The 26,855-nt window shown below is 42.4% G+C and overlaps 1 protein-coding gene across 2 annotated transcripts in view; it reads right to left on the reverse strand.

Annotated features, from left to right (window-relative positions):
* Positions 1-26,855, reverse strand: part of CCSER1 (coiled-coil serine rich protein 1) — a 1,109,040-nt gene that overhangs the window by 919,949 nt on the left and 162,236 nt on the right. For both annotated transcript variants that reach the window (XM_044302736.1, XM_044302745.1), the window contains exon 3: positions 13,917-14,104. In XM_044302736.1, coding sequence (XP_044158671.1) covers positions 13,917-14,104 — 188 coding nt within the window. The remainder of the gene's footprint in view (positions 1-13,916; positions 14,105-26,855) is intronic.

Raw genomic sequence — 26,855 nt, forward strand, 5'->3', positions numbered from 1 at the left:
TATCTATCTATCTATATATATATATATCTACTATCTATCTATCTATCTATCTATCTATCCATCTATCTATTATCTTCTATCTATCTATCTATCTATCTATCTATCTATTATCTTCTATCTATCTATCTATCTATCTATCTATCTATCTAGAAAAAGAAAGGAAAAAAGCAGCACACATTAACCACGGGTGCAATTCCTTATGGGGGCCTGTGACCAAGGTCCCAAATGTATAAAGAAGAAAAAAGGCAGCACTCCAAATAGTGATGAAATAGTGGACGGTTTATTCACCCATCTAGCAGCAACGTTTCAGCTCTCTCATTGGAGCCTTTGTCCAGCTGAGTAACGTGTGCATGGTGGCATACAGAAGTAGTGCAAACAATTTACAAAATCACAAGTCCATAATTAAGTAATAAAGTGCAAATGCATCAAAATACAGTATAATCAATTTAAAAAAAAAAAAATTCATCTGTGACCATGATCGTACCTAAAATAATTATGAACATCATCAAATAAAGTGCGTAACGTGATTTACTGAATAGTAATAACAATGTAAATACATGATTATCAATAAATGTATAATAAGTGCACAGTGGATATCAATAACAAAGTGATTAAAACCTTAAAGAGGTTATCCCATCTTAGACAATGGGGGCATATCGCAAGGATATGCCCCCATTGTCTGATAGGTGCGGGTCCCACCGCTGGGACCCGCACCTATAAGGAGAGCGGAGCAGAGAAAGTGAAGGAGGGCGCACTGCGCATGCACAGCCGCCCTCCGTTCATTTCTATGGAGCCGCCGAAAATATTTCCGTCGGCCCCATAGAAATGAATGGGAGCGTTGGCCGCGCATGTGCGGTGCGCTCCCATTCACTTCAATGGGAGAGGCGGGGAGCTGCGCCTGGTGGTGGTCGGACCCTGGGAAACCCGGGGTCCTCCAGCCACAACTCTCCCCGGCTCCGTTCTCGTTGTAGGTGCGGGTCCCAGAGGTGGGACCCGCACCTATCAGACAATGGGGGCATATCCTAGCGATATGCCCCCATTGTCTAAGATGGGATAACCCCTTTAAAAAGCTTCGGATAGGTCACGTTGATCCGTGGAGACATAGTGGAGTCTGCTTGTCGTCCGGAAGAGCGGTCTGCGCATGCGCCGCTACACGTGCTCTCGCGAGACACGTGACTATGTAAGAAGATGTGGGAACCACAGTGAAGATGGCCGCTGATTAACTTTCATACAGGGCGCATGCTCATGTCCACACAGGCCGGCAAGTTCCCAGTACAGATTCACAAAGACACACTAGATGTATTCAACGCTTCACAGTATAAGCAGACAAAGGCTGATCCACAAACGGAAAACCAGCGGGCAACCACCAGTTTTCGTGCCAGAATGTCTGTACCAGTGTGGCATCATGGAGTGTCGAACCGCACATACCTCCCTGCCCAGACCTGTCAGCATATCTGCTCCATGTCATAATCCCACAGTAATAGGGATGGGCATCAGGGTGTCACAATGATGTGACCCCGGATCCCTCCCCATGTCAGGGAAAGTCACGGATAAACTGGATCGGAGCAATACATAATATGCTATTTAATTTATAAATGAACCAACCCGTCACAAGTCCGTGTCACCCAAGCCCCATAGGGGGCAAGGGAGGCACAGAGTCAGAGACAGGGGTGTCCATAATCATGGTTTCATAAAGGTGGTATCCCAACATTGCAAGTATACTGCTTTCTACTGTAATAACTGATCGCCTGCATGGTCCCTCCAGTCTTCACCAAACATGACCAATCCTGACAATTGAATCAATAATTGTCCCGAAAAAAAAGGGGAACACAATGAGACATATAGCACATGGTAAAAGACACATGCATGACTGGTAACTAAATGACCCTAAACTCTACATTTAGACCCTGTGGCTTCAGAGTTTCTAATATGTAAATCCCAAAAAGTTCTCTTCTCTTTAATAATTTAGTCCTATCACCACCTCGCCTTAGAGAGGGTATCTGTTCTAAAATTCTGAACCATAAATCCCTTTCTGAATGTTTGACTTCAGTGAAGTGTTTTGATACTGGGAGATCCATTTTTTGCTTCCTGATGGAATATCTATTTTGGTTGAGTCGGGTTTTTAAGTCCCAAGTTGTTTCACCTATATATAGAAGGTGACAAGGATAGGTCAATAAATAAATAACATGGGACGAGTCACATGTTAGATATTGTTTGATTTTGATTATTTTGCCCGAAATGGGGTGAATAAACGAATTGCCCGGTAACATAATGCAGCTGTAACATGGGAAACAACCCTCCGGATGGATCCAAAATATGTTTCACAAGTTCCCTTAGATTAACCTATATCAGACGTAACAAATTACGATCTCTCCGATATTAACATAGAGGCAGGGATTTGAATTCTTCAACATTCTCAAAATTACTCGTCAATATTTTCCAGTTTTTTTTCAAAATAGCTGAAATGTTGTCACTATTGATACTAAACTCTGACACAAACGGAATCCGGGCCTTTGAGCGTGTGGTGTCACCCACCCCATTTCTAGTAGCATCACTGGCAAGGGGCTTGATTCTACCTAAGTGTTCTTGAATCAATTTTTGGGTATCCCCGTGTCCAGAATTTAGAACCCATTTCTTGTAACCTAGTGTCTACCAAAGTTGGATCTTGAACAATCTTCTTGACCCTGAGCAGTTGACTAAATGGAAGTGATCTAATCATGGGTCTAGCGTGATGACTCTCAAAACGTAATAAAGTGTTTTTATCTGTGGGTTTCACATACAAGTCAGTAACTAACCTGTCCTGGCATATGCAGGCCTGAGTGTCCAGAAACTGTATGGTCCCCTCAGAGTGGGTCAAAATAAATTTGACACTGGGATCAATGGTATTCAAAAACTGGTGAAACGCCAGGTCCTCTGTGGCACCGACCCAAATCAAATGTTGATGTATCGCCACCACCCCAGCACATGGCTGAAGTGGTGGCTCACATAGACGACAGACTCCTCAAGATGTGTCATGTAAAGATTTGCGTAGGTTGGTGCCAAATTGGACCCCATCGTGGTCCCACGTAATTACCTGTATGCCCAATTCATGTTCTATAGACGTGTATAAGCTTATCAGGTTAAAAGAAGCTAATAAGGACCCTGAAGGAATATGTAGGTTCTCAATCCTAGTCAAAAAATCATTAGTATCTCTAATGTAGGATCTGGCTGACATGGCAAATGGGCGCCGAATTTTATCAAGAAAAATAGCTGCATTACAAAACAATGAGTCCCTGCCCGAGACTATAGGGCGCCCTGGAGGAGGGGAGGTGGTGATAGGACTAAATTATTAAAGAGAAGAGAACTTTTGGGGATTTACACATTAGAAACTCTGAAGCCACAGGGTCTAAATGTAGAGTTTAGGGTCATTTAGTTACCAGTCATGCATGTGTCTTTTACCTGTGCCTTTTTTCGTGTGGAAAACAACATGTGCTATATGTCTCATTGTGTTCCCCTTTTGTTCAGGACAACAACTATTGATTCAATTGTCAGGATTGGTCATGTTTGGTGAAGACTGCAGGGACCATGCAGGCGATCCGTTATTACAGTAGAAAGCAGTATACTTGCAATGTTGGGATACCACTTTTATGAAACCATGATTATGGACACCCTTGTCTCTGACTCTGTGCCTCTCTTGCCCCCTATGGGGCTTGGGTGACACAGACTCGTGACGGGTTGGTTCATTTATAAATTAAATAGCATATTATGTATTGCTCCGATCCAGTTTATCCGTGACTTTCCCTGACATGGGGAGGGATCCGGGGTCACATCATTGTGACACCCTGATGCCCATCCCTATTACTGTGGGATTATGACATGGAGCAGATATGCTGACAGGTCTGGGCAGGGAGGTATGTGCGGTTCGACACTCCATGATGCCACACTGGTACAGACATGGCACAGAAACTGGTGGTTGCCCGCTGGTTTTCCGTTTGCGGATTAACCTTTGTCTGCTTATACTGTGAAGCGTTGAATACATCTAGTGTGTCTTTGTGATCTGTACTGGGAACTTGCCGGCCTGTGTGGACATGAGCATGCGCCCTGTATGAAAGTTAATCATTGGCCATCTTCACTGTGGTTCCCACATCTTCTTACATAGTCACGTGTCTCGCGAGAGCACGTGTAGCGGCGCATGCGCAGACCGCTCTTCCGGACGCCAAGCTGACTCCACTATGTCTCTACGATTCAACGTGACCTATCCGAAGCTTTTTAAGGTTTTAATCACTTTGTTATTGATATCCACTGTGCACTTATTATACATTTATTGATAATCATGTATTTACATTGTTATTACTATTCAGTAGATCACGTTATGCACTTTATTTGATGATGTTCATAATTATTTTAGGTACGATCATGGTCACAGATGAATTGTGTTTTTTTTAAATTAATTATACTGTATTTTGATGCATTTGCACTTTATTACTTAATTATGGACTTGGGATTTTGTAAATTATTTGCACTACTTATGTATGCCACCATGCACACGTTACTCAGCTGGACAAAGGCTCCAATGAGAGAGCTGAAACGTTGCTGCTAGATGGGTGAATAAACCGTCCACTATTTCATCACTACAGGGAGTGCAGAATTATTAGGCAAGTTGTATTTTTGAGGATTAATTTTATTATTGAACAACAACCATGTTCTCAATGAACCCAAAAAACTCATTAATATCAAAGCTGAATATTTTTGGAAGTAGTTTTTAGTTTGTTTTTAGTTTTAGCTATTTTAGGGGGATATCTGTGTGTGCAGGTGACTATTACTGTGCATAATTATTAGGCAACTTAACAAAAAACAAATATATACCCATTTCAATTATTTATTTTTACCAGTGAAACCAATATAACATCTCAACATTCACAAATATACATTTCTGACATTCAAAAACAAAACAAAAACAAATCAGTGACCAATATAGCCACCTTTCTTTGCAAGGACACTCAAAAGCCTGCCATCCATGGATTCCGTCAGTGTTTTGATCTGTTCACCATCAACATTGCGTGCAGCAGCAACCACAGCCTCCCAGACACTGTTCAGAGAGGTGTACTGTTTTCCCTCCTTGTAAATCTCACATTTGATGATGGACCACAGGTTCTCAATGGGGTTCAGATCAGGTGAACAAGGAGGCCATGTCATTAGATTTTCTTCTTTTATACCCTTTCTTGCCAGCCACGCTGTGGAGTACTTGGACGCGTGTGATGGAGCATTGTCCTGCATGAAAATCATGTTTTTCTTGAAGGATGCAGACTTCTTCCTGTACCACTGCTTGAAGAAGGTGTCTTCCAGAAACTGGCAGTAGGACTGGGAGTTGAGCTTGACTCCATCCTCAACCCGAAAAGGCCCCACAAGCTCATCTTTGATGATACCAGCCCAAACCAGTACTCCACCTCCACCTTGCTGGCGTCTGAGTCGGACTGGAGCTCTCTGCCCTTTACCAATCCAGCCACGGGCCCATCCATCTGGCCCATCAAGACTCACTCTCATTTCATCAGTCCATAAAACCTTAGAAAAATCAGTCTTGAGATATTTCTTGGCCCAGTCTTGACGTTTCAGCTTGTGTGTCTTGTTCAGTGGTGGTCGTCTTTCAGCCTTTCTTACCTTGGCCATGTCTATGAGTATTGCACACCTTGTGCTTTTGGGCACTCCAGTGATATTGCAGCTCTGAAATATGGCCAAATTGGTGGCAAGTGGCATCTTGGCAGCTGCACGCTTGACTTTTCTCAGTTCATGGGCAGTTATTTTGCACCTTGGTTTTTCCACACGCTTCTTGCGACCCTGTTGACTATTTTGAATGAAACGCTTGATTGTTCGATGATCACGCTTCAGAAGCTTTGCAATTTTAAGAGTGCTGCATCCCTCTGCAAGATATCTCACTATTTTTGACTTTTCTGAGCCTGTCAAGTGCTTCTTTTGGCCCATTTTGCCAAAGGAAAGGAAGTTGCCTAATAATTATGCACACCTGATATAGGGTGTTGATGTCATTAGACCACACCCCTTCTCATTACAGAGATGCACATTACCTAATATGCTTAATTGGTAGTAGGCTTTCGAGCCTATACAGCTTGGAGTAAGACAACATGCATAAAGAGGATGATGTGTTCAAAATACTCATTTGCCTAATAATTCTGCACTCCCTGTATTTGGAGTGCTGCCTTTTTTCTTCTTTATCTATCTATCTATTTGGTTTTTCACTATCTAGTATCTATCTATCTATCTATCTATCTGTTTATTGATATCTATCTAGCTATCAGTTTATCTATATCTATCTATCTATCTCTATCTATCTGTCTCTGGAGGTGCTGTTCCGTTTTTTGCTTATATGTATATTATAGAGGACCAGGCATCCTCTTTGGAATTTAGCACTCCCCGCCCATCCCCCACCCCTTGGTGTTTTTAATCAGAGTGAAAACGGAGCTGGACCCTCCATGTTAGAGTAGGCCCCACCTGATAAGAAGCTACCTTGTCGTCTGGTAGGTGGGCCCGACATATTTTTGATCAATAATATGCGCTAAGAGCGTCTTCACTGCTTTGCAGTAAGTATTGGCGTCATGTATTTGACCCTGCTCACACATTCACCTGTTCACTCAGTCTTAGTGCATTTAGTGGTGTTCTGCTACTTTATTTGTTTGCTGTATTATTGCCGGGTAGCTTGACCCTGCGATTTGTCTCTGGAGGTGCTGTTCCGTTTTTTGATTATATATCTATCTATATATCTATCTATTAGTTTATCTATATCTATCTATCAGTTTATCAATATCTAGTATTTATCCATCTATCTGTTTATCGATATCTATCTATCACTTTATCGATATCTAGTATCTATCTACGGGACCATGCTCATTCAGCTCAGTAGGAGGACATGCACATTACTATATAGACTGAAAACCAGAGGGCACCATTACGCAAAGGATATCTCACAACTGGAGAATTTTTGTAACAGGAAGTAAATTCTTTTTTCAAAATTAATTAATTTTCTTGCTAAATTATAGTAAAATAGCATTTAATGTTGAGACATATGGATATATGCATTTCGCCACTGTTTCCCTTGCCCCTAAGTCTCTATATTATTTACAAATGATCCGCTGGACCCAGGAGATAAAGAGGTACGGTTCAATAGTCTAAGACTATAATTCCTGTTTCTGGACGTTTTTTTTATTTTTAAAATATAACTTTTATTTCTATTTTAATAAACAAAATAGCCACAAAAACATATAAATTTAAAACTGGCATATGGAGGGCAACCTGCTGTTAGAGGACTATAGGTTTACCAGTCACTGTTTTTCTATTGGTGGGCTGAGATTATTATTTATCTCTTTCAATAGAGTGTAAGGTGCGTGTCTGTAATGTCAGCCGACATCAGACGCCTTGCAGCTATCACTCTTGCGAATTAATTACCCTACCTACAGTGCTGTATTTGTGCGTGTCTGATATGTTATCAGGCATTCATAGCGGCTCCTACTGCCTGCACTTATACCTATTGTCTGCCCCTATAATGTGCATGTATATGAGGCGTCTGCAGATCGCCGTTCAATTAGTCATTCATTGCCCTGCCATATCCTTTAAAAACTACTGATGCAGCTCCCCTAAAAATTTAAAAAACGGCCAGAAACAGGAATAAGTCTCTGTATAACATGAATCAGGTTTCTCACTGACATGATGCTCTCCACAGTTGAACGTGCCATGTCACCCTTTAGGCTAACATTGTTTGTTTCCATGTCCTTTCCGTTTTTTTTGCGGATAAGATGTGGACCCATTCATTTCAATGGGTCTGCAAAAAACACGTTGTGCTGTCCGCATCAGTATGTCTGTTCCGTAGCCCCGCAAAAACAATAGAACATGTCCTATTCTTGTACGTTTTAGGAATTGTTACAATGGGTCCGCAAAAATAAATAAAAAAAAAGACCACAAAACACATACTGTTGTGTGCATGTTGCCTTAAAGCAATAGGGCACCTACCATGGTGGTCCCTTTCTTGTCATATGTTATAGATATTGTCCTTATAAGGCATTACTATGTATTACCTCTGTAAAAAGGTATGAAATTGAATTTATTTATTTAATTTATTTGATTCAGAGGGAATCTGTCAGTAATAAATGTTAGTTTGCCCCAATATCAAATTGGTGACATATGTATGAACATTAAAGGGATTATTCCATGAGTGATGTAAAAAATTAAAATCAGACATCATACGAGCCCTGTACCTGACATGGATCCAGAGCTCTCTCAATTCATTGCTCCGATTTCTCCGCTACATTAATTTCAGGCTGACATGGGGTGTGTCCTTTCTCATGGGCATGTCTTTTCTGTCGTAGCTCTTTGGCCGTTGTTGGCTGGTGCTCATATTGCGGTCCATTTCATTTCAATGAATCCGCAACCCAGAAGGTGCGGAATGGAGGCACGGAACCCCAAGGAAGCACTACGGAGTGTCTGTGCCTCCGCAACGCAAAAATGTAGTGCCTGCCACAGCTTCTAAGAGAAGATATGGTTGGTGACAGTTGAAGGTTTAGACTACATGCACATGACAATATGTATTTTGTGGTCTTTAAAACAGTGGATCTGCTAAATATGGATACCGGTTGTGTACATGTCGCATTTACTTAATAGAAGTGCCTATTCTTGTCCGCAAAACGGTCAGATTCATGGAACGGTCACATGAATGCCGAAAGCACGCGGTTGACATCTGTGTGCTGTCCGCATTATTTGCAGCCCCATAGAAACCCTCACAGGTTTTTTTTTTGCCTTCCTCTGGATCAGCTTGCAGGATAACAGGCCGAACTGGATGGACAAATGTCTTTTTTCGGCCTTATGTACTATGTTACTATGTTTGTGATTTGCGGATGAGACACAGGCCCAAAATACGGTTGTGTGCAAGAAACCTTAGAAGGAACCTGTCACCATGTTTTTACATATTACACTAAAGGTACCTTAAATCATGTCTGTCATGAGAGTTTCAAGCGATCCATCTATAACCTTCTCTGGACCCCCATATCCTTATATATCGCCCCCTAAAGCTTTCCTGCCGTTATGCTCATTAGCATAATTAATTCCTTCCCCTCACAACATCAGTGCCTATTTCCCTCCCCCTAGACTTTGATTGACGACAATATTCTGTATCTTTGTTCGAAATCGCCTCTGAAATCACGCGCCTGGGCAATTGCCCTTGCCCCGCAGATTAAGTGAAATATAGGAAATAAAGGATAGTCATGCGGACACATTAATGGGTATCAGGACCACGGGTAAATCGCTATGAGATTGGGAAAAATTACTTATTAGTTGAGGAATTAGGGACTGAGCATTACGCAGGGCACTACGTAGGTCAAGTGGTTGCGTTCCAATCCCGACGCAACCTCCTTTTCAATGTTAAGGATAATGCACATGAGCGAGATTACATCGATATGGGGCGTTTCTGAGGTGTTTCTGAGATGCTTGACTCCGGGAAGATATGACTCTTCTCGGCTGAGAGACGTAAGATATGACTCTTTTATGCAGATTTGCATAGATGGCGGGAAGTGAAGACAAGATTCTTAGTTAGTTAAATCGGCAGCAGATTTAATTCTAATTGTGATTTGTATGACTGGGGAAACACAATAAAGATTTGGAAAGGATAAGTTTAATAGCTAAATTGAAGATGACAGGTTCCCTTTAAAGAGAGCATGTGCGACCACTTCAGTGAGGTGGACGGAGACATAAGGAAAAGAACAAACAGCAGGTGGCGCTATACAGATACATTTTACTGAATATCTCAGTGGCTATACTAAATTTTTTGTATTCAGATTCAGAAGCTGGTTTGAAAAATTTTGAATATAGTTTTTTTGCACAATCCCTTTAAGGCACGACTCCATACTACAGCCATGTGCAATATGGTATAAAATATAGTTTTGAAAATGTAAATGCCAGGGAACATATGAAAGAACTACAAAGTAAAGCTTCTTTTCATTCCGTAGCAGATCTAATCAAAACGGTGACCTGTGGTTTAAACGCGACAGCCGGCATCTGCACCGCGAGCGACTGGTAAACACGGCTAATTATTTACACAAATGGCTGAACATCCAATTTACCAAAGGCTGCGGCCAGGTTTTCCGCTGCTTATGTAAGTTCGTTAAGGTGTTTTGCCAAATGTGGCTGCCAAGTACTGTTATTTTGTTAATGCTAGTACATGTTTCTAGATTCCGAAAATACTAATAGGCTGTGTATTTAGGGACGGAGCGGCAGAAATCGCTGGCTGAGGAATGAAGGTTAATAACGCGATGCAATAGGGAAAAAAGACACAGCTGTGACTCGAAATGTCTTCACACCAGTCTGCCAATTCATTATACAGAAATGTAAACTAGATCTGATACTAGAAGAAACTGGTAAAGAAGAGATTTACCTACAGCAGATGATTTCTCCATTAATGGAGAACGATGGTAAATGTCGTCATATATGAAATATTTCCCCCCAGGCCGTTTAACTTTGGAAGCCACAATACACATGGCCAGTTTTCTCATACACTTTTCAAATCCTCAGTGCCCGTTTCAGTGAAATGGAACAGAAGTTTATCCAATTCACTGATTTGAAGAAAGCTCATATTAAGGCCGGGGTTAATCATGTGGACATCTGGGTGCAGCTCATATATCAGCCGGACAGACACAAAGTCTCAGTGGTCATTTCCCTGGCACATTTCGTAATTAATATGTGAAGCTGTTTCTACGGGAAAACTATTGGACATCGTATGTTATTGAATGGAGGTGAAACTTACAATGAAAATATCTATACAGCTGCAGCATGCATATTACATATTACTCTTCCTTCAGGGCCTAAGGGTACGGCCACGCGGTCAGGTTTCTGGATGCAGTTTTGGAAGTCAAAATCAAGACTGGATCATGAAAGGAGAGAAAATATAAAGAACAGATATGACTTTTTCTTTTTTTAGTTCAATCCTGGTTTTGCCCTCCAAAACTGCATAAAAATCTGACTGTCTGGCAGTACCCCAAAGCACTGGACACTCAGGGTGTGTGCCACAGATGCCAAGATGCTTGCCCAAAAAAGCCATGACGGCAGGCATCAGTAAATTGTTGTCAACACTATGGCCGCTTTTATACAAGCGAGTTCCACACTCCAGACTCGCAGCGTGAGTATGCGGCAGCACCCGTCCTGACGAGATCTCATAGCATTTTGTTGATTTATGATGCTATGTAACCCTTACAGTCCTGAAATGCATTTGATGACACTGACATAATGCTGCCAGTGTTATCAAATACATTCCAGAACTGTAAGGGTTACATAGCATCATAAATCAATATAATGCTATGCGACCCCGTCAGTGCTGGGAGGTCTGGACGGGTGCTGCCGCATACTCATGCTGCGAGTCCAATGGGTGGAATTTGCTCATCTGAAAAGGGCCTATCTGCAGGCAGCAGACTTCTCCACTATGCTGGCAGTGCTGCTGACATGCAAAGCCTATACTAGAATACAACAGAGGAGGGTTGGACTGCTGATTTTGTGTGTGTGTGTCCATGTCCATTCTTATATGTGTGTGGACATCTAACTCAGCTTTTAGTAGAAAATGTTACAGTCATCCATGTATTTAGCATGATTTTATGTACTGTATGTCCTTTTCAAATGATATGCAAGAAGACAAATGCACAGTAAAGGGGCTTTGTATGAGATTTTAATGCTGATTATCTTTCCCCTGGATAGGTCATCAGTATATGATCGGTGGAGGTTCGACACCTGGGACACCGCTGATCAGCTGTTTGCTGTCACTCCTATGAGTGTCGCAGCTTTCTCGCAGCTTTCGCACAGCACTGTACATTGTATAGCAGCTATGCTTGGTATCACAGCTCAGCTCAACATATTACCCCAGTTTTACTGCAACCCTCCTCCTTCCCACTAGAGTAACCTTGCAACATTTCATCAACTTAAATCTGCCAGTACACCAATAAACAATACATATCCAACAATATATTTAAAAAAATTGGATCACATGTCACCTCCTGCCAGGAATCCAGAAGGTCTCCACTTTCATACAATAAACCAGGTTTGGGAAATAAGGTTGGGTTGGGTATTTGCAGATACTTTCTGTTCATTTTATAGCTGTCTCACAATCCAGAAGGCCTGTCTGTCGACCCCCCAGAAAATACAGGCCAGGTACCAGAGTATATATATGTACAATAGATGGTTCCAAGAGCTATATTCATGTATTCATGTATGAACATGGCATGTATAAAGCCTTCAAGCTTCTGTATTTCTATTACTCAGTATGTATGGAATACTTTTTCTACAAATAAATACAAAGGGGCTCAATGCAGTTGTGGTATGATTTCCTCATGGTATGTTTGTAAGCTGCAAACATTTGTCAAACTCATCTAGCAACTGCTCAGCTAACACATATGCAAAGTATAAGGCCTCTTTCACACGAGCGAGTTTTCAGCGCGGGTGCAATGCGTGAAGGTGAACCCATTGCACCCGCATCCTATCCGGCCCTCACACACGACGCCTGTGTGAAAGAGGTCTAATGAGCAAAGCAGTTACCAAAGGCATCAGTGGTAGTAATAAGGCTATGAATACCGTCAATTTTTTAAATACGGTCCTTAACCAGAAAGCTAATATTGCATTAGTTGAAAACAAAGAGAGATCACATTTTGCCCCTTTTCAGTGGTATATAGTAACTTATAATTTTGCAAATGATCTTGTAAGTGATCATAATAATGTTGAAGCTTGATTATTTTTACGATATAATACATATAGAAGATACTGGAGCATTAAATACAAAAATAAATAAAATAACCTATTTTTCCATGATGTTCAGTATATCAGGAACAAAAAAACTTTACAAGAAAAACTGAAACACTGGCCCACATTTACTACGGCAGTCACACAAGGCTCCAACTTTACCACAGTGGTACACGCTGTAGGATAGATTTGGAGCATCTCGCATGAACTTGGACACTTTTCTCATTTTAAGCCAACTCTTAGTTGGCTCACTTTAGACCATTATTTTGCATTAGAAGACTGGTGCCTGGCGGTAATACATGTGGCTCATTTTACGACTCATCAAAACCCTTTTCTACGCAATTTCTAGCATGGTGCAACCATCAGTTCTTTTTGTTCAAATCAATAATACATTTGTCTAAACTGATTTACACCATAAAGATAAAACGAGTCAGAATTCTGGCACAAGCGCCACAGTGATTGTAGGTCATGTGTTATGTTTAGTGTGGGGCCTGAAAGGGTAGGGAATGTTCTTTGGATCAATGTAGCCTCAATGTTCTTTGGATCTCTCAGTTGTGCACCAGTCAAGCCTTGCACTAGGCATAATACAACATATCAGCCTTTTCTTGGACAGTTCCTTTAAAGGGGTTGTGCCACTAATAAAACTTGTCCATAACACTTGTCCAAGTGTTTGATCACTGGGGGACCAACTGATGAGAACCTGAGTGATCACACGTGCCGCCAATATGCCCGATGGAACTGAGCGGTGTACACATGTGCATCCTCCACTTCATGCACTTCTATGTGACTGCCAAGTACAGTGCTCGCAACAGTCCCATACAAGTGAATGTAACGGAGGTCGCACATGTGCAACACCACTCCATTCTCATAGGGCAATTCAATGGCATTTGTGGACCCTCATTTTCGGGACTGCTGAGGTTCTCGTGGTCAGACCACCAGCTATCAGACACTTACCCCCTATTCTGTTGGGATACATTGGACAATATGAGGCTTACTTCTATAATCCTGTAACATAAGTATACATAAGTGCTGTATGATCTGAGGATTGAGAAGACTGGTGAATTTGATAACTGAATGGATTGATTAGATCATTTATAGATATAATTTTAGACGCAATAATAATTTTATAACCATGAAGTAAAATAAATGCATTTTTCACTTACCATGCTATTCATTTTTGAAGACGTTGAAATTGTTCTCTGTTTTCGAAAATGACCCCCATCATCTGAATTTCCCTCCTTTGGTTTGAAAGCCATACTGCTGCCCCCTGCTGTGCCCTCTGAGGAAGAACGCAAACGTCTCTCTGAATATCGGCCATCTCGATGTGGGCTGAAACTGCTGGCATAGTTAACTGTGAACACACAGATGGTAGCTCTAATAAGTGTTTATTAAAAGGAAATGCATGTGGTTGTCTCGGAATAAAAAAAATATTTCTGTCCTTAGAAATATATCATTGTAAGAAAAATACATTGTTATTATTGTTTTTATTATTATTTATTATTAATATTATTATTATTCCTTTATGTTTTATTTAGCCATGAAATTCCATTAGCTGAATATTATATAAATATACTAACTATATAAACCTATTAAAAAAACTATAAAAACATGTTGCACTAACAATATTTGTGAAGAATAACCATATATTTTTACTTACAGTACCAGCACATGGACTGCTAGTGGGACCAGGGTAAGAACTGTAGGTAGAGAAGAGTGATGGTCAGTTTGCAGTGTTCGCCAGCGAACACATGCGGGCTGCCATCTTGACTCACCCGTCCGGTGATGCATAGGTAAGCCCTTACCTGTGCCTGTGATGGGAGCCGGTCTGAGACCAAATGCAGTCACCGGGAGCAGGCAGTTCTGAGAACAGCCCAATGAAGGCCCCCAGCGGCTGTTCTCGGAACTGCCTGCTCCCGGTGACCGCATTTGATTTCAGACCGGCTCCCGGCACAGGCAAAGGTAAGGGCTTACCTGTGCATCGCCGGACGGGTGAGTCCACCTTACTAAAGATGGCAGCCTGCATGTGTTCATTGGCGAACACTGCGAACTGACCATCGAATGTAGAGAAATAGCTCCATCTTTGTTCATAGTTCTAAAGGCTGTAAGACAGCCAGATCAGACAGGCGATTGTCTGGAGGGAATCGTTTCCTCCTGGCAATCACCTGCTCATCAGCAGAGGAGACTGCTGCTATTCCATGCAACGATCTCCTCCTCCATATGGGGACGAGTGATCGATAATGCCATCGCTCGTCCCCATACCGAATAATTGTTTGCCTGCAGCAGATCATGATTAGACAGCACAATCTGCCGCCTGCAAACAATGATTTTTAAACCTATTGAAAGATTTGGATTTCCCGATAAACAAGCTTTGCTCGTTCTTCGGATAATCGGCGGCAGTATTACACTGCCATATCATCGCTAGTGAGCATTGCCATGAACACTCATTAATGATCATCTGGCAGACAATCTGGCAGTCTAATACAGCCTTAAGGATAGTGGTGCTTTACCCCCTGGCACCAGATAATTAAACCCATGTGCCATACATTTACAGAATGGGTATGGAAGGGCTCAGGAGCTGTGCCTCTGATTCTTGTAGCAGGTTTTAGCTGTATCTTATATCTGCCACAACAGCTGGCATAAAAAAATAACTGATAACTGATCCATTTGAAGGGAATATGCCATCAGAAAATGACCTATTGTTTAAATCATGTTTTTATGGTTAATACATTTTAAAATATTTGTTTTATGTTATTTTTTTATTTCCCATGTCAATATCTATATTTAAACAAAAAACATAAAGTCCTGCAATTTTCACACTGGCCACTAAGCCTAATAATAGGTGCCACTTCTTGGTCTGTACAGATCACTTTACTGCAGTTATCTTCTTATCTGTCATTCTAATCCTGCCTGTAATGATATCACCTCTGTGTATAGATAAGACAGGATCTGCCATTCACAATAGGTGATTGTCAAAGCTTATCTATTCTTCCCTCGTACAATGACCTCTGCACAGGTCACAGATCATGTCTAGAAATCTCTCCCATAGAAGTCAATGAGGTCCTGACCATTGTGTTTATAGTCCATAGGACTGCCGTAAAGCAATTTTCTTAATGCTTTCTAAATGATGTTAAGAACAGCTCAGGAAAGATGGCCGCCCCCATAATCATGTTCAGAAAATAGAATATATAGATCTGCAATCAGAAAAATAAAAACAGATTACAAAAAAGATGTGTTGCTATCTGGTTTTCACTGGCAGATTTTTTTTGTGCCACATTTCCTTTATTCCACTGTGGGTAGACAGATGAATCACAAGGTGCCCATGGGTTGCTATGACATCCAGGGGCTTAACAATGACACCCGAGTCTGCCATGTACAGAAGGCTGTTACACCCAAAAGCAAGGCTTGATAGACTGACAACCAAGCAGAATTTACTGCAACACAGTTTATTGCAGCGTAATATATATAAACCAGGAAGGACTAAGAAGGACTTATGTAAAACTTATGTAAAAAAATTGGAAATTGCCCTTTTCCCTTATCAAGTCCTTTATTTACTGAAACAAGGACAAAAAAGTGGAATAATAAATGATCAAAAAGGTGCATGTCCTGCAAAAACAAGTCCTCATGATGATGTGTCAGCAGAAAAGCTATGCTCCAAAATAGCTGCAGAAACAGGGAGTTAGGGTTAACGCACACGACCGTGTGCTGGCCGGGACCGTGCTGCGGAACGCAAATTGCGGTCTGCAACGCATGGGCACCGACCGTGGGGCAGCCGCATGTGGATCGTGGACCCATTCACTTGAATTGGGTCCGCGATCCACATCCTATGGTCCACACCGCAAAAAAAGTAGTGTATGCACTACTTTTTTGCGGTGCGACGGAATGGCAAGAAAACCCACGGAAGCACTCTGTAGTGCTTCCGTGGGGTTCCGATCCATGCTTCTGCACCGCATCTCCGGGTTTGCGGACCCATTCAAGTGAATAGGTCTGCAACCGTGATGAGGGGTGCACACAGCCGGTACCCTGTGTATTGAGGACCCGCCGTATGCAACGGCAACAGCCATGTGCATGAGCCCTTAAACAGAAATCTATGTAATTTACCTAGTCATTGTAGTAGTGTTCCCATTCAATGGCCTGGATGGCCTACAGAGACATCTCTTGCTGGTTGGTTCTATACTATTAGCGGCTGCAGATCACATTGTACACCAATGAAATCTAAGTTATCACAGCAATAAACAACTGTATGCAGTACCCCAGACCTGGGGGTGTCTGCAATTGTACATAGTTATGCATTGTAATGCTTTATATTTATTCTTTTGGCCATGCAGTCCAGCCAGATGAAGGTATGCTGGTCCAGCTTCCTGCCAGGAGGTGGAGTTCCTGTCTAGCTGTAGAGAGGAGAGGAAGTGCATTCTAGAGCTCCTACTCCTGGGAGCAATATATTCTTCTCCTTTGAGACCAACTCTGTAGAGAGATCAGAAAATTCTGCTTTCAGAAAGCAGCTGAAAGACAAGACAGCAGAGTGGTCAGCAAAATACAGCTTTACCGACACTGCTGCAAGGGGAGGGACTACGGCTCAGAAAGCCATCACCTATACCACTACTAGGCCAGACAAAGCTCAAGTCTGAATCCTACAGTGGATACCTAGCCCCACAAGTGCCAATATATAGTTATCCAACCTGCCACTGTACCTCCTCAACTGGTGCAAGAAGCTGCACTTTGTAGTTACTGCTGCTGGGTGTACCATAAGTTATAATTTTGCACTAAGTAAAAACTTCTGACCTGATTCTTCAAACTACCGTTGCACTACACCTAACTCCAGAGAGCAACAGCCAGAGGGAGTACACCATGACACAATACCTCATCAAGGCCACCACCACTCCCATCCTCTGCACAGGCTCCTCAGGGGGCTCACTGCACTTACAACCATATCACTATTAGCTGACTTATAACCATATTATTAGTAGTTGACCTCAGTGCTATCACAGAATCATGTAGGAAGCATTTGGCACTAGAACAAGTACTGTAAAACTAGGCCTTGTACAAGTACAATATCAGTGAACACGTCTCTAACCAAGGTGGGCAGTGTTTCATCTGTAACTTTTAAAGTCCATGAAGAATCTGGGTTTATGCTGTATGTCAGTTTTTTGCCCTTCTTGTGTCATCCGTATTTCATATATACTGCTAGGCTTAAAGGGGATTTCTTTGTCTCCTACCAATGGTCAGTGAAAGCCACTGCCTCAACACGGATGCCATCCATGTTCTGTCAGTGGTTTTGAAGGACCCATAGACTTCATCAAGGACAAAAGTAGTGCATGGCCCCATTGTTTTTCCACAGACCCAATGACATGTGAAAGAGGCCCAACTTAGTATTTAAAGACTGAACCTGTTTGGTACCCAGATGTAAATGGCTTAAACATCTAACAGTGCTCGGTTCAAATTCTTTATAGACATTCTCAGAAATCTTTTGGGACTCAACTTATTAATATGTAGCGTGGCTCTCTAGCTAAATAAGTTCAGAGCCTTTAGGATCCTAGACAGGGCTTCCAGAAGATATGTCTATGCTCTATAGATGCAAATGCTCAAGGCCCCTTGACCAACCATATAAATCCCTCACCCTCCATCTTGGACCCTACTATATCTATGGTAACTATAGAAATATACTTGCACCTCTTTTTACGCAATGTGCAGAATACAGAACAAAAAAAAAAAAAACACTGCTCAATTAATTATCTAAAAATGTATGAACTGCCGTAGCTAAGCATCAGCTGAGTGCCACTTGACTGGTTGATAAGCTATCATGGCATATTATGTGTAGAATTAAATATATAAAAATCACCTGGTTTATATCTAATTAGGGCTGATGACACGTTTTGCATTCCAATTACAGACAATATCAGCATTTATGACAATTTTAGATCGCCTCAGGGTAGAAATCATTAGTGACCATTATGGATGTAAAAATCCAATTAAATAGATGCTTCTTTTCAAGTTGAAAGAACTGTGATGCTGCTCAGGCATAATAGTTTGGGAAGGGCAGAACTTTGAACCGTCTGTTCTATGTATATTTTATTAGCGTGGTGTATTCCTTATTTACATTACTTGTAAGAAGGCCCAGTCATTCCCTTTGTCGTTTGATTCCCTTTAAACTAATTTTAGATGAAAGTATACCAATGAAATAATGTGTTTAAGATAAAGTGATAATATAATGGTTTTAGGGTACTTTCACACTTGCGTTGTGAAGATCCGTCGCCGGAACTGCCTGCTGGATCTGGAAATCCGTGTGGAAAAGGATAGCATTTGTAGACGGATCCGGATGTGGATGCATCTAACAAATGCATTGAAACACTGGATCTGTCTCTCCTGTGTCATCCGAAAAAACGGATCCAGTATTTTTTTTATTTGCATTTTTAAAGGTCTGCGCATGCGCAGACCGGAGAACCGGATCCATTATGCCGGAACACTTGGTGCCGGATCTGGCATTAATGCATTTTGATGGAAAATAATGCCGGCATTCCAGCAAGTGTTTTGGAATTTTGGACGGAGAAAATACCGCAGCATGCTGCGGTATTTTCTGTGGCTATCTACCGTGAGAGTGACTCAACTGAAGACCTCCTGATGCATACTGAATGGAATGCTCTCCATTCAGAATGCATTAGGATAAAATTTAACTTTTTTTTTTTTTCCAGTATTGAGCCCCTAGGATGGAACTCAGTGCCGGAAAAGAATAACACTAGTGAGAAAGTACCCTTAGCCTCTTAATAGGGACACGTCAAAACTCATGTATGATCATCCCACACTTGGAAAAATGGAAAAATTACACCCTAACCCTTGAAGAATGTAGTGAATTTCCTTTTTTTTTGTTTTCTTTTTGTTCTCTCCACCTTCCAAGACCCATAACTCGTTTTACTTTTCCATTCCCATAGTCATTTGAGAACTTGTTTTTTACAGGGTGTATCTTTTAAATGGCACCATGTGATTCACCATATCATGCACTAAAAACACATTTCCACCATTGTTTTTTTTGTTTTGTTTATATGACTTTCCCTATGTGCTAAAAATGACTTGATAACCTTATTCTGCAGATCAGTACAATTACAGCAATACCAAATCTATATAGTTGCTATTATCTCACTCCGGTCATCACATGGTACGTCACATGATCTTTTACCATGGTGATTCACGTGGACTAAGGTGAGTTAAATTATTTTTTATTTTTTTTAACCCCTCCAGCGCTGTTTTACTATGCATTCTGTATTCAGAATGCTATTATTTTCCCTTATAACCATGTTATAAGGGAAAATAATACAATCTTCAGAACATCAATCCCAAGCCCGAACTTCTGTGAAGAAGTTCGGGTTTGGGTACCAAACATGCGCGATTTTTCTCACGCGAGTGCAAAACGCATTACAATGTTTTGCACTTGCGTGGAATAATCGCGCATTTTTCTGCAACGCACCCGCCTCTTATCCGGGCCAAAAATAAGACGCCCGTGTGAAAGAGGCCTAAAGCTGGAGGACAGAGGGAATCCCCTCAGTCTAAGGCCTCAGATGACACAACTGCTATTGACCATGGCATCTGAAGAGTTAAATGACTTGGAGTAGAGTAATTGGCTTAATTGAGTTACTTCAAAGAAATAATCTCCCAATCTCCAGCTAGCTGTATTATTAGCTGTCCTTAGGTTAACTGACACATTCACTGTGGGTCGTAACCAGGCTAGGGTCACGTGCACAATGTACGGCACGTGATCCAGGAACAGCAAGGAGCTTATCATTTCACTGGGATGCTCAGCGCTGGTCCAGTAGGAAACTTTTAATAGGTATCAATGGAAAAGTTGCTAGTCTCAACAAAGAGTGAACATGAAATAATAAAAAACAATACCTAGATAACCTCTTTAAGGCTAGGACTACACAGTGACTTACAAACGTACTACATGAAAATCACACATTTCACTGGTTTAATATTGTTGCCAGGGATGGTTTTAGTGATGTGTGATCTGTGACCTCTTCAGTCACATCTCCAGGGCCACTGGCACTGGGCAATTGAGGGGGATTTTTTGCAACTTTTTTAAGCGCCACTGCAACAAAAAATTGTCAGAGGTAAACTTTCTAGGTTGCCCTAAACACTTTCTGAAAAGGGGGGGGGGGGGGGCTTGTGAGGGCGGAAAGAGGTAAGCCCGACTGGTCAGCCACATTTATCTTGATTTACGCCAGTTGAGCTGCAGTAGATTTAAGTGTAGACGCATGGACTGCTGGAGGATGCACCTAATTTACGAGAAGGCCTGGTGCACCCTCCAGCATAGCAGGGGATATGAAAGACCAGCTCAAAATACCAGTCTATGATAAATCTCCCCCTTAGTTCTTTCATCCTCAGTTCTACAACTAACAGCATTCCCTAGATTATACATTCAGGCCCTCACTTTGGCAACTGCCTGGCTATGTAATTTGGACAGTTTATGGCAGGCAGGCTCAACCTGTGGCCCTCCAGCTGTTGTAAAACTACAACTCCCACAATGCCCTGCTGTAGGCTGAGAGCTGTAGGCTGTTTGGGCATGCTGAGAGTTGTAGTTTTGCAACAGCTGGAGGACCACAGGTTGAGAATGCCTGGTTTATGGCAATTATACTTGTACACTGTAGGATTGTCTTACTGTGGCACTATGTAGGGGGACTGCATCAACTGAAATTAATGCTCAAGGCATCATTCAACCTAAAGCCATCCCTGGGTGTGATCTTGTAATGTGACATTAACCACCCAAGGACCGCCTAACGCACGGATGTGTCCTGGAGGCGGTCGACTCATTCCTCCTGGACGCATCCGTGCGTCATCTCGCGAGAAGCGAGATTTCCTGTGAACGCGCGCACACAGGCGCGCGCGTTCACAGGATCAGAAGGTAAGAGACTGGATCTACAGCCTGCCAGCGCCGATCGTTCGCTGGCAGGCTGTAGATGCGGTTTTTTTAACCCCTAACAGGTATATTAGATGCTGTTTTGATAACAGCGTCTAATATACCTGCTACCTGGTCCTCTGGTGGTCCCTTTTGCTTGGTTCGACCACCAGAGGACACAGGCAGCTCAGTAAAGTAGCACCAAGCAGCACACTACACAAACCCCCCCCCCCCGTTACTTATTAACCCCTTATGAACCCCTGATCACCCCATATAGACTCCCTGATCACCCCCCTGTCATTGATCACCCCCCTGTCATTGATCACCCCCTGTAAGGCTCCATTCAGACGTCTGTATGTGTTTTACGGATCCACGGATCCATGGATCGGATCCGCAAAACACATACGGACGTCTGAATGGAGCCTTACAGGGGGGTGATCAATGACAGGGGGGTGATCACCCATATAGATTCCCTGATCACCCCCCTGTCATTGATCACCCCCCTGTAAGGCTCCATTTAGACGTCCATATGTGTTTTGCGGATCCGATCCATGGATGCGTGGATCCGTAAAACACATACGGACGTCTGAATGGAGCCTTACAGGGGGGTGATCAATGACAGGGGGGTGATCACCCCATATAGACTCCCTGATCACCCCCTGTCAATGATAACTGCCCTTTCATTGATCACCCCCCTGTAAGGCTCCATTCAGACGTCCGTATGTGTTTTACGGATCCACGCATCCATGGATCGGATCCGCAAAACACATACGGACATCTGAATAGAGCCATACAGGGGGGTGATCAGGGAGTCTATATGGGATTATCACCCCCCTGTAAGGCTCCATTCAGACGTCCGTATGTGTTTTACGGATCCACGCATCCATGGATCGGCTCCGCAAAACACATACGGACGTCTGAATAGAGCCATACAGGGGGGTGATCAATGACAGGGGGGTGATCAATGACAGGGGGGGTGATCACCCCATATACACTCCATGATCACCCCCCTGTCATTGTTCACCCCCTGTAAGGCTCCATTCAGACGTCCGTATGTGTTTTACGGATCCACGCGTCCATGGATCGGATCCGCAAAACACATACGGACGTCTGAATGGAGCCTTACAGGGGGGTAAACAATGACAGGGGGGTGATCATGGAGTGTATATGGGGTGATCACCCCCCTGTCATTGATCACCCCCCTGTCATTGATCACCCCCCTGTAAGGCTCCATTCAGACGTCCGTATGTGTTTTGCGGATCCGATCCATGGATGCGTGGATCCGTAAAACACATACGGACGTCTGAATGGAGCCTTACAGGGGGGTGATCAATGACAGGGGGGCGATCACCCCATATAGACTCCCTGATCACCCCCTGTCATTGATCACCCCCCTGTCATTGATCACCCCCCTGTAAGGCTCCATTCAGACATCCGTATGTGTTTTACGGATCCACGCATCCATGGATCGGATCTGCAAAACACATACGGACGTCTGAATAGAGCCATACAGGGGGGTGATCAGGGAGTCTATATGGGATGATCACCCCCCTGTAAGGCTCTATTCAGACGTCCGTATGTGTTTTACGGATCCACGCATCCATGGATAGGATCCGCAAAACACATACGGACGTCTGAATGGAGCCTTAAAGGGGGGTGATCAATGACAGGGTAGTGATCACCCCATATAGACTCCCTGATCACCCCCCTGTCATTGATCAAATAATAAAATCTCACATGAACTCACCATACCCCTCACGGAATCCAAATGCGTAAAATGTTTTAGACATTTATATTCCAGACTTCTTCTCACGCTTTAGGGCCCCTAAAATGCCAGGGCAGTATAAATACCCCACATGTGACCCAATTTCGGAAAGAAGACACCCCAAGGTATTCCGTGAGGGGCATATTGAGTCCATGAAAGATTGAAATTTTTGTCCCAAGTTAGCGGAAAGGGAGACTTTGTGAGAAAAAACAAAAAAAAATCTATTTCCGCTAACTTGTGCCAAAAAAAAAAATTCTATAAACTCGCCATGCCCCTCATTGAATACCTTAGGGTGTCTTCTTTCCAAAATGGGGTCACATGTGGGGTATTAATACTGCCCTGGCATTTTAGGGGCCCGAAAGCGTGAAAAGAAGTCTGGGATCCAAATGTCTAAAAATGCCCTCCTAAAAGGAATTTGGGCCCCTTTGTGCATCTAGGCTGCAAATAAGTGTCACACATGTGGTATCGCCGTACTCAAAAGAAGTTGGGGAATGTGTTTTGGGGTGTTATTTTACATATACCCATGCTGGGTGAGATAAATATCTTGGTCAAATGCCAACTTTGTATAAAAAAATTTGAAAAGTTGTCTTTTGCCAAGATATTTCTCTCACCCAGCATGGGTATATGTAAAATGACACCCCAAAACACATTCCCCAACTTCTCTTGAGTACGGCGATACCACATGTGTGACACTTTTTTGCAGCCTAGGTGGGCAAAGGGGCCCACATTCCAAAGAGCACCTTTCGGATTTCACTGGCCATTTTTTACAGATTTTGATTTCAAACTACTTTGCATGCATTTGGGCCCCTAAAATGCCAGGGCAGTATAACTATCCCACAAGTGACCCCATTTTGGAAAGAAGACACCCCAAGGTATTCCGTGAGGGGCATGGCGAGTTCCTAGAATTTATTTTTTTTGTCACAAGTTAGCGGAAAATGATGATTTTTTTTTCTTACAAAGTCTCATATTCTACTAACTTGTGACAAAAAAGAAAAACTTCCATGAACTCACTATGCCCATCACGAAATACCTTGGGGTGTCTTCTTTCCAAAATGGGGTCACTTGTGGGGTAGTTATACTGCCCTGGCATTTTAGGGGCCCAAATGCGTGCAAAGTAGTTTGAAATCAAAATCTGTAAAAAATGGCCGGTGAAATCTGAAAGGTGCTCTTTGGAATGTGGGCCCCTTTGCCCACCTAGGCTGCAAAAAAGTGTCACACATGTGGTATCGCCGTACTCAAGAGAAGTTGGGGAATGTGTTTTGGGGTGTCATTTTACATATACCCATGCTGGGTGAGATAAATATTTTGGTCAAATGCCAACTTTGAATAAAAAAATGGGAAAAGTTGTCATTTGCCGAGATATTTCTCTCACCCAGCATGGGTATATGTAAAATGACACCCCAAAACATATTCCCCAACTTCTCCTGAGTACGGCAATACCACATGTGTGACACTTTTTTGCAGCCTAGGTGGGCAAAGGGGCCCACATTCCAAAGAGCACCTTTCAGATTTCACCGGCCATTTTTTACAGATTTTGATTTCAAACTACTTTGCACGCATTTGGGCCCCTAAAATGCCAGGGCAGTATAAGTACCCCACAAGTGACCCCATTTTGGAAAGAAGACAAACCAAGGTATTTCATGATGGGCATAGTGAGTTCATGGAAGTTTTTATTTTTTGTCACAAGTTAGTGGAATATGAGACTTTGTAAGGAAAAAAAAAAAAAAAAAATCATAATTTTCCGCTAACTTGTGACAAAAAATAAAAAGTTCTATGAACTCACTATGCCCATCAGTGAATACCTTAGGGTGTCTACTTTCCAAAATGGGGTTATTTTTGGGGGGTTTCTACTGTCTGAGCATTGTAGAACCTCAGGAAACATGACAGATGCTCAGAAAGTCAGAGCTGCTTCAAAAAGCAGAAGTTCACATTTTTGTACCATACACTACGTGCAGAATTATTAGGCAAATGAGTATTTTGACCACATCATCCTCTTTATGCATGTTGTCTTACTCCAAGCTGTATAGGCTCGAAAGCCTACTACCAATTAAGCATATTAGGTGATGTGCATCTCTGTAATGAGAAAGGGTGTGGTCTAATGACATCAACACCCTATATCAGGTGTGCATAATTATTAGGCAACTTCTTTTCCTTTGGCAAAATGGGTCAAAAGAAGGACTTGACAGGCTCAGAAAAGTCAAAAATAGTGAGATATCTTGCAGAGGGATGCAGCACTCTTAAAATTGCAAAGCTTCTGAAGCGTGATCATCGAACAATCAAGCGTTTCATTCAAAATAGTCAACAGGGTCGCAAGAAGCGTGTGGAATAACCAAGGCGCAAAATAACTGCCCATGAACTGAGAAAAGTCAAGCGTGCAGCTGCCAAGATGCCACTTGCCCCCAGTTTGGCCATATTTCAGAGCTGCAACATCACTGGAGTGCCCAAAAGCACAAGGTGTGCAATACTCAGAGACATGGCCAAGGTAAGAAAGGCTGAAAGACGACCACCACTGAACAAGACACACAAGCTAAAAAGTCAATACTGGGCCAAGAAATATCTCAAGACTGATTTTTCTAAGGTTTTATGGACTGATGAAATGAGAGTGAGTCTTGATGGGCCAGATGGCTGGATTGGTAAAGGGCAGAGAGCTCCAGTCCGACTCAGACGCCAGCAAGGTGGAGGTGGAGTACTGGTTTGGGCTGGTATCATCAAAGATGAGCTTGTGGGGCCTTTTCGGGTTGAGGATGGAGTCAAGCTCAACTCCCAGTCCTACTGCCAGTTTCTGGAAGACACCTTCTTCAAGCAGTGGTACAGGAAGAAGTCTGCATCCTTCAAGAAAAACATGATTTTCATGCAGGACAATGCTCCATCACACGCGTCCAAGTACTCCACAACGTGGCTGGCAAGAAAGGGTATAAAAGAAGAAAATCTAATGACATGGCCTCCTTGTTCACCTGATCTGAACCCCATTGAGAACCTGTGGTCCATCATCAAATGTGAGATTTACAAGGAGGGAAAACAGTACACCTCTCTGAACAGTGTCTGGGAGGCTGTGGTTGCTGCTGCACGCAATGTTGATGGTGAACAGATCAAAACACTGACAGAATCCATGGATGGCAGGCTTTTGAGTGTCCTTGCAAAAAAAGGTGGCTATATTGGTCACTGATTTGTTTTTGTTTTGTTTTTGAATGTCAGAAATGTATATTTGTGAATGTTGAGATGTTATATTGGTTTCACTGGTAAAAATAAATAATTGAAATGGGTATATATTTGGTTTTTGTTAAGTTGCCTAATAATTATGTACAGTAATAGTCACCTGCACACACAGATATCCCCCTAAAATAGCTAAAACTAAAAACAAACTAAAAACTACTTCCAAAAATATTCAGCTTTGATATTAATGAGTTTTTTGGGTTCATTGAGAACATGGTTGTTGTTCAATAATAAAATTAATCC

The sequence above is a fragment of the Bufo gargarizans genome, chromosome 1, assembly GCF_014858855.1.
Source record: "Bufo gargarizans isolate SCDJY-AF-19 chromosome 1, ASM1485885v1, whole genome shotgun sequence".
Taxonomy (NCBI): domain Eukaryota; kingdom Metazoa; phylum Chordata; class Amphibia; order Anura; family Bufonidae; genus Bufo; species Bufo gargarizans.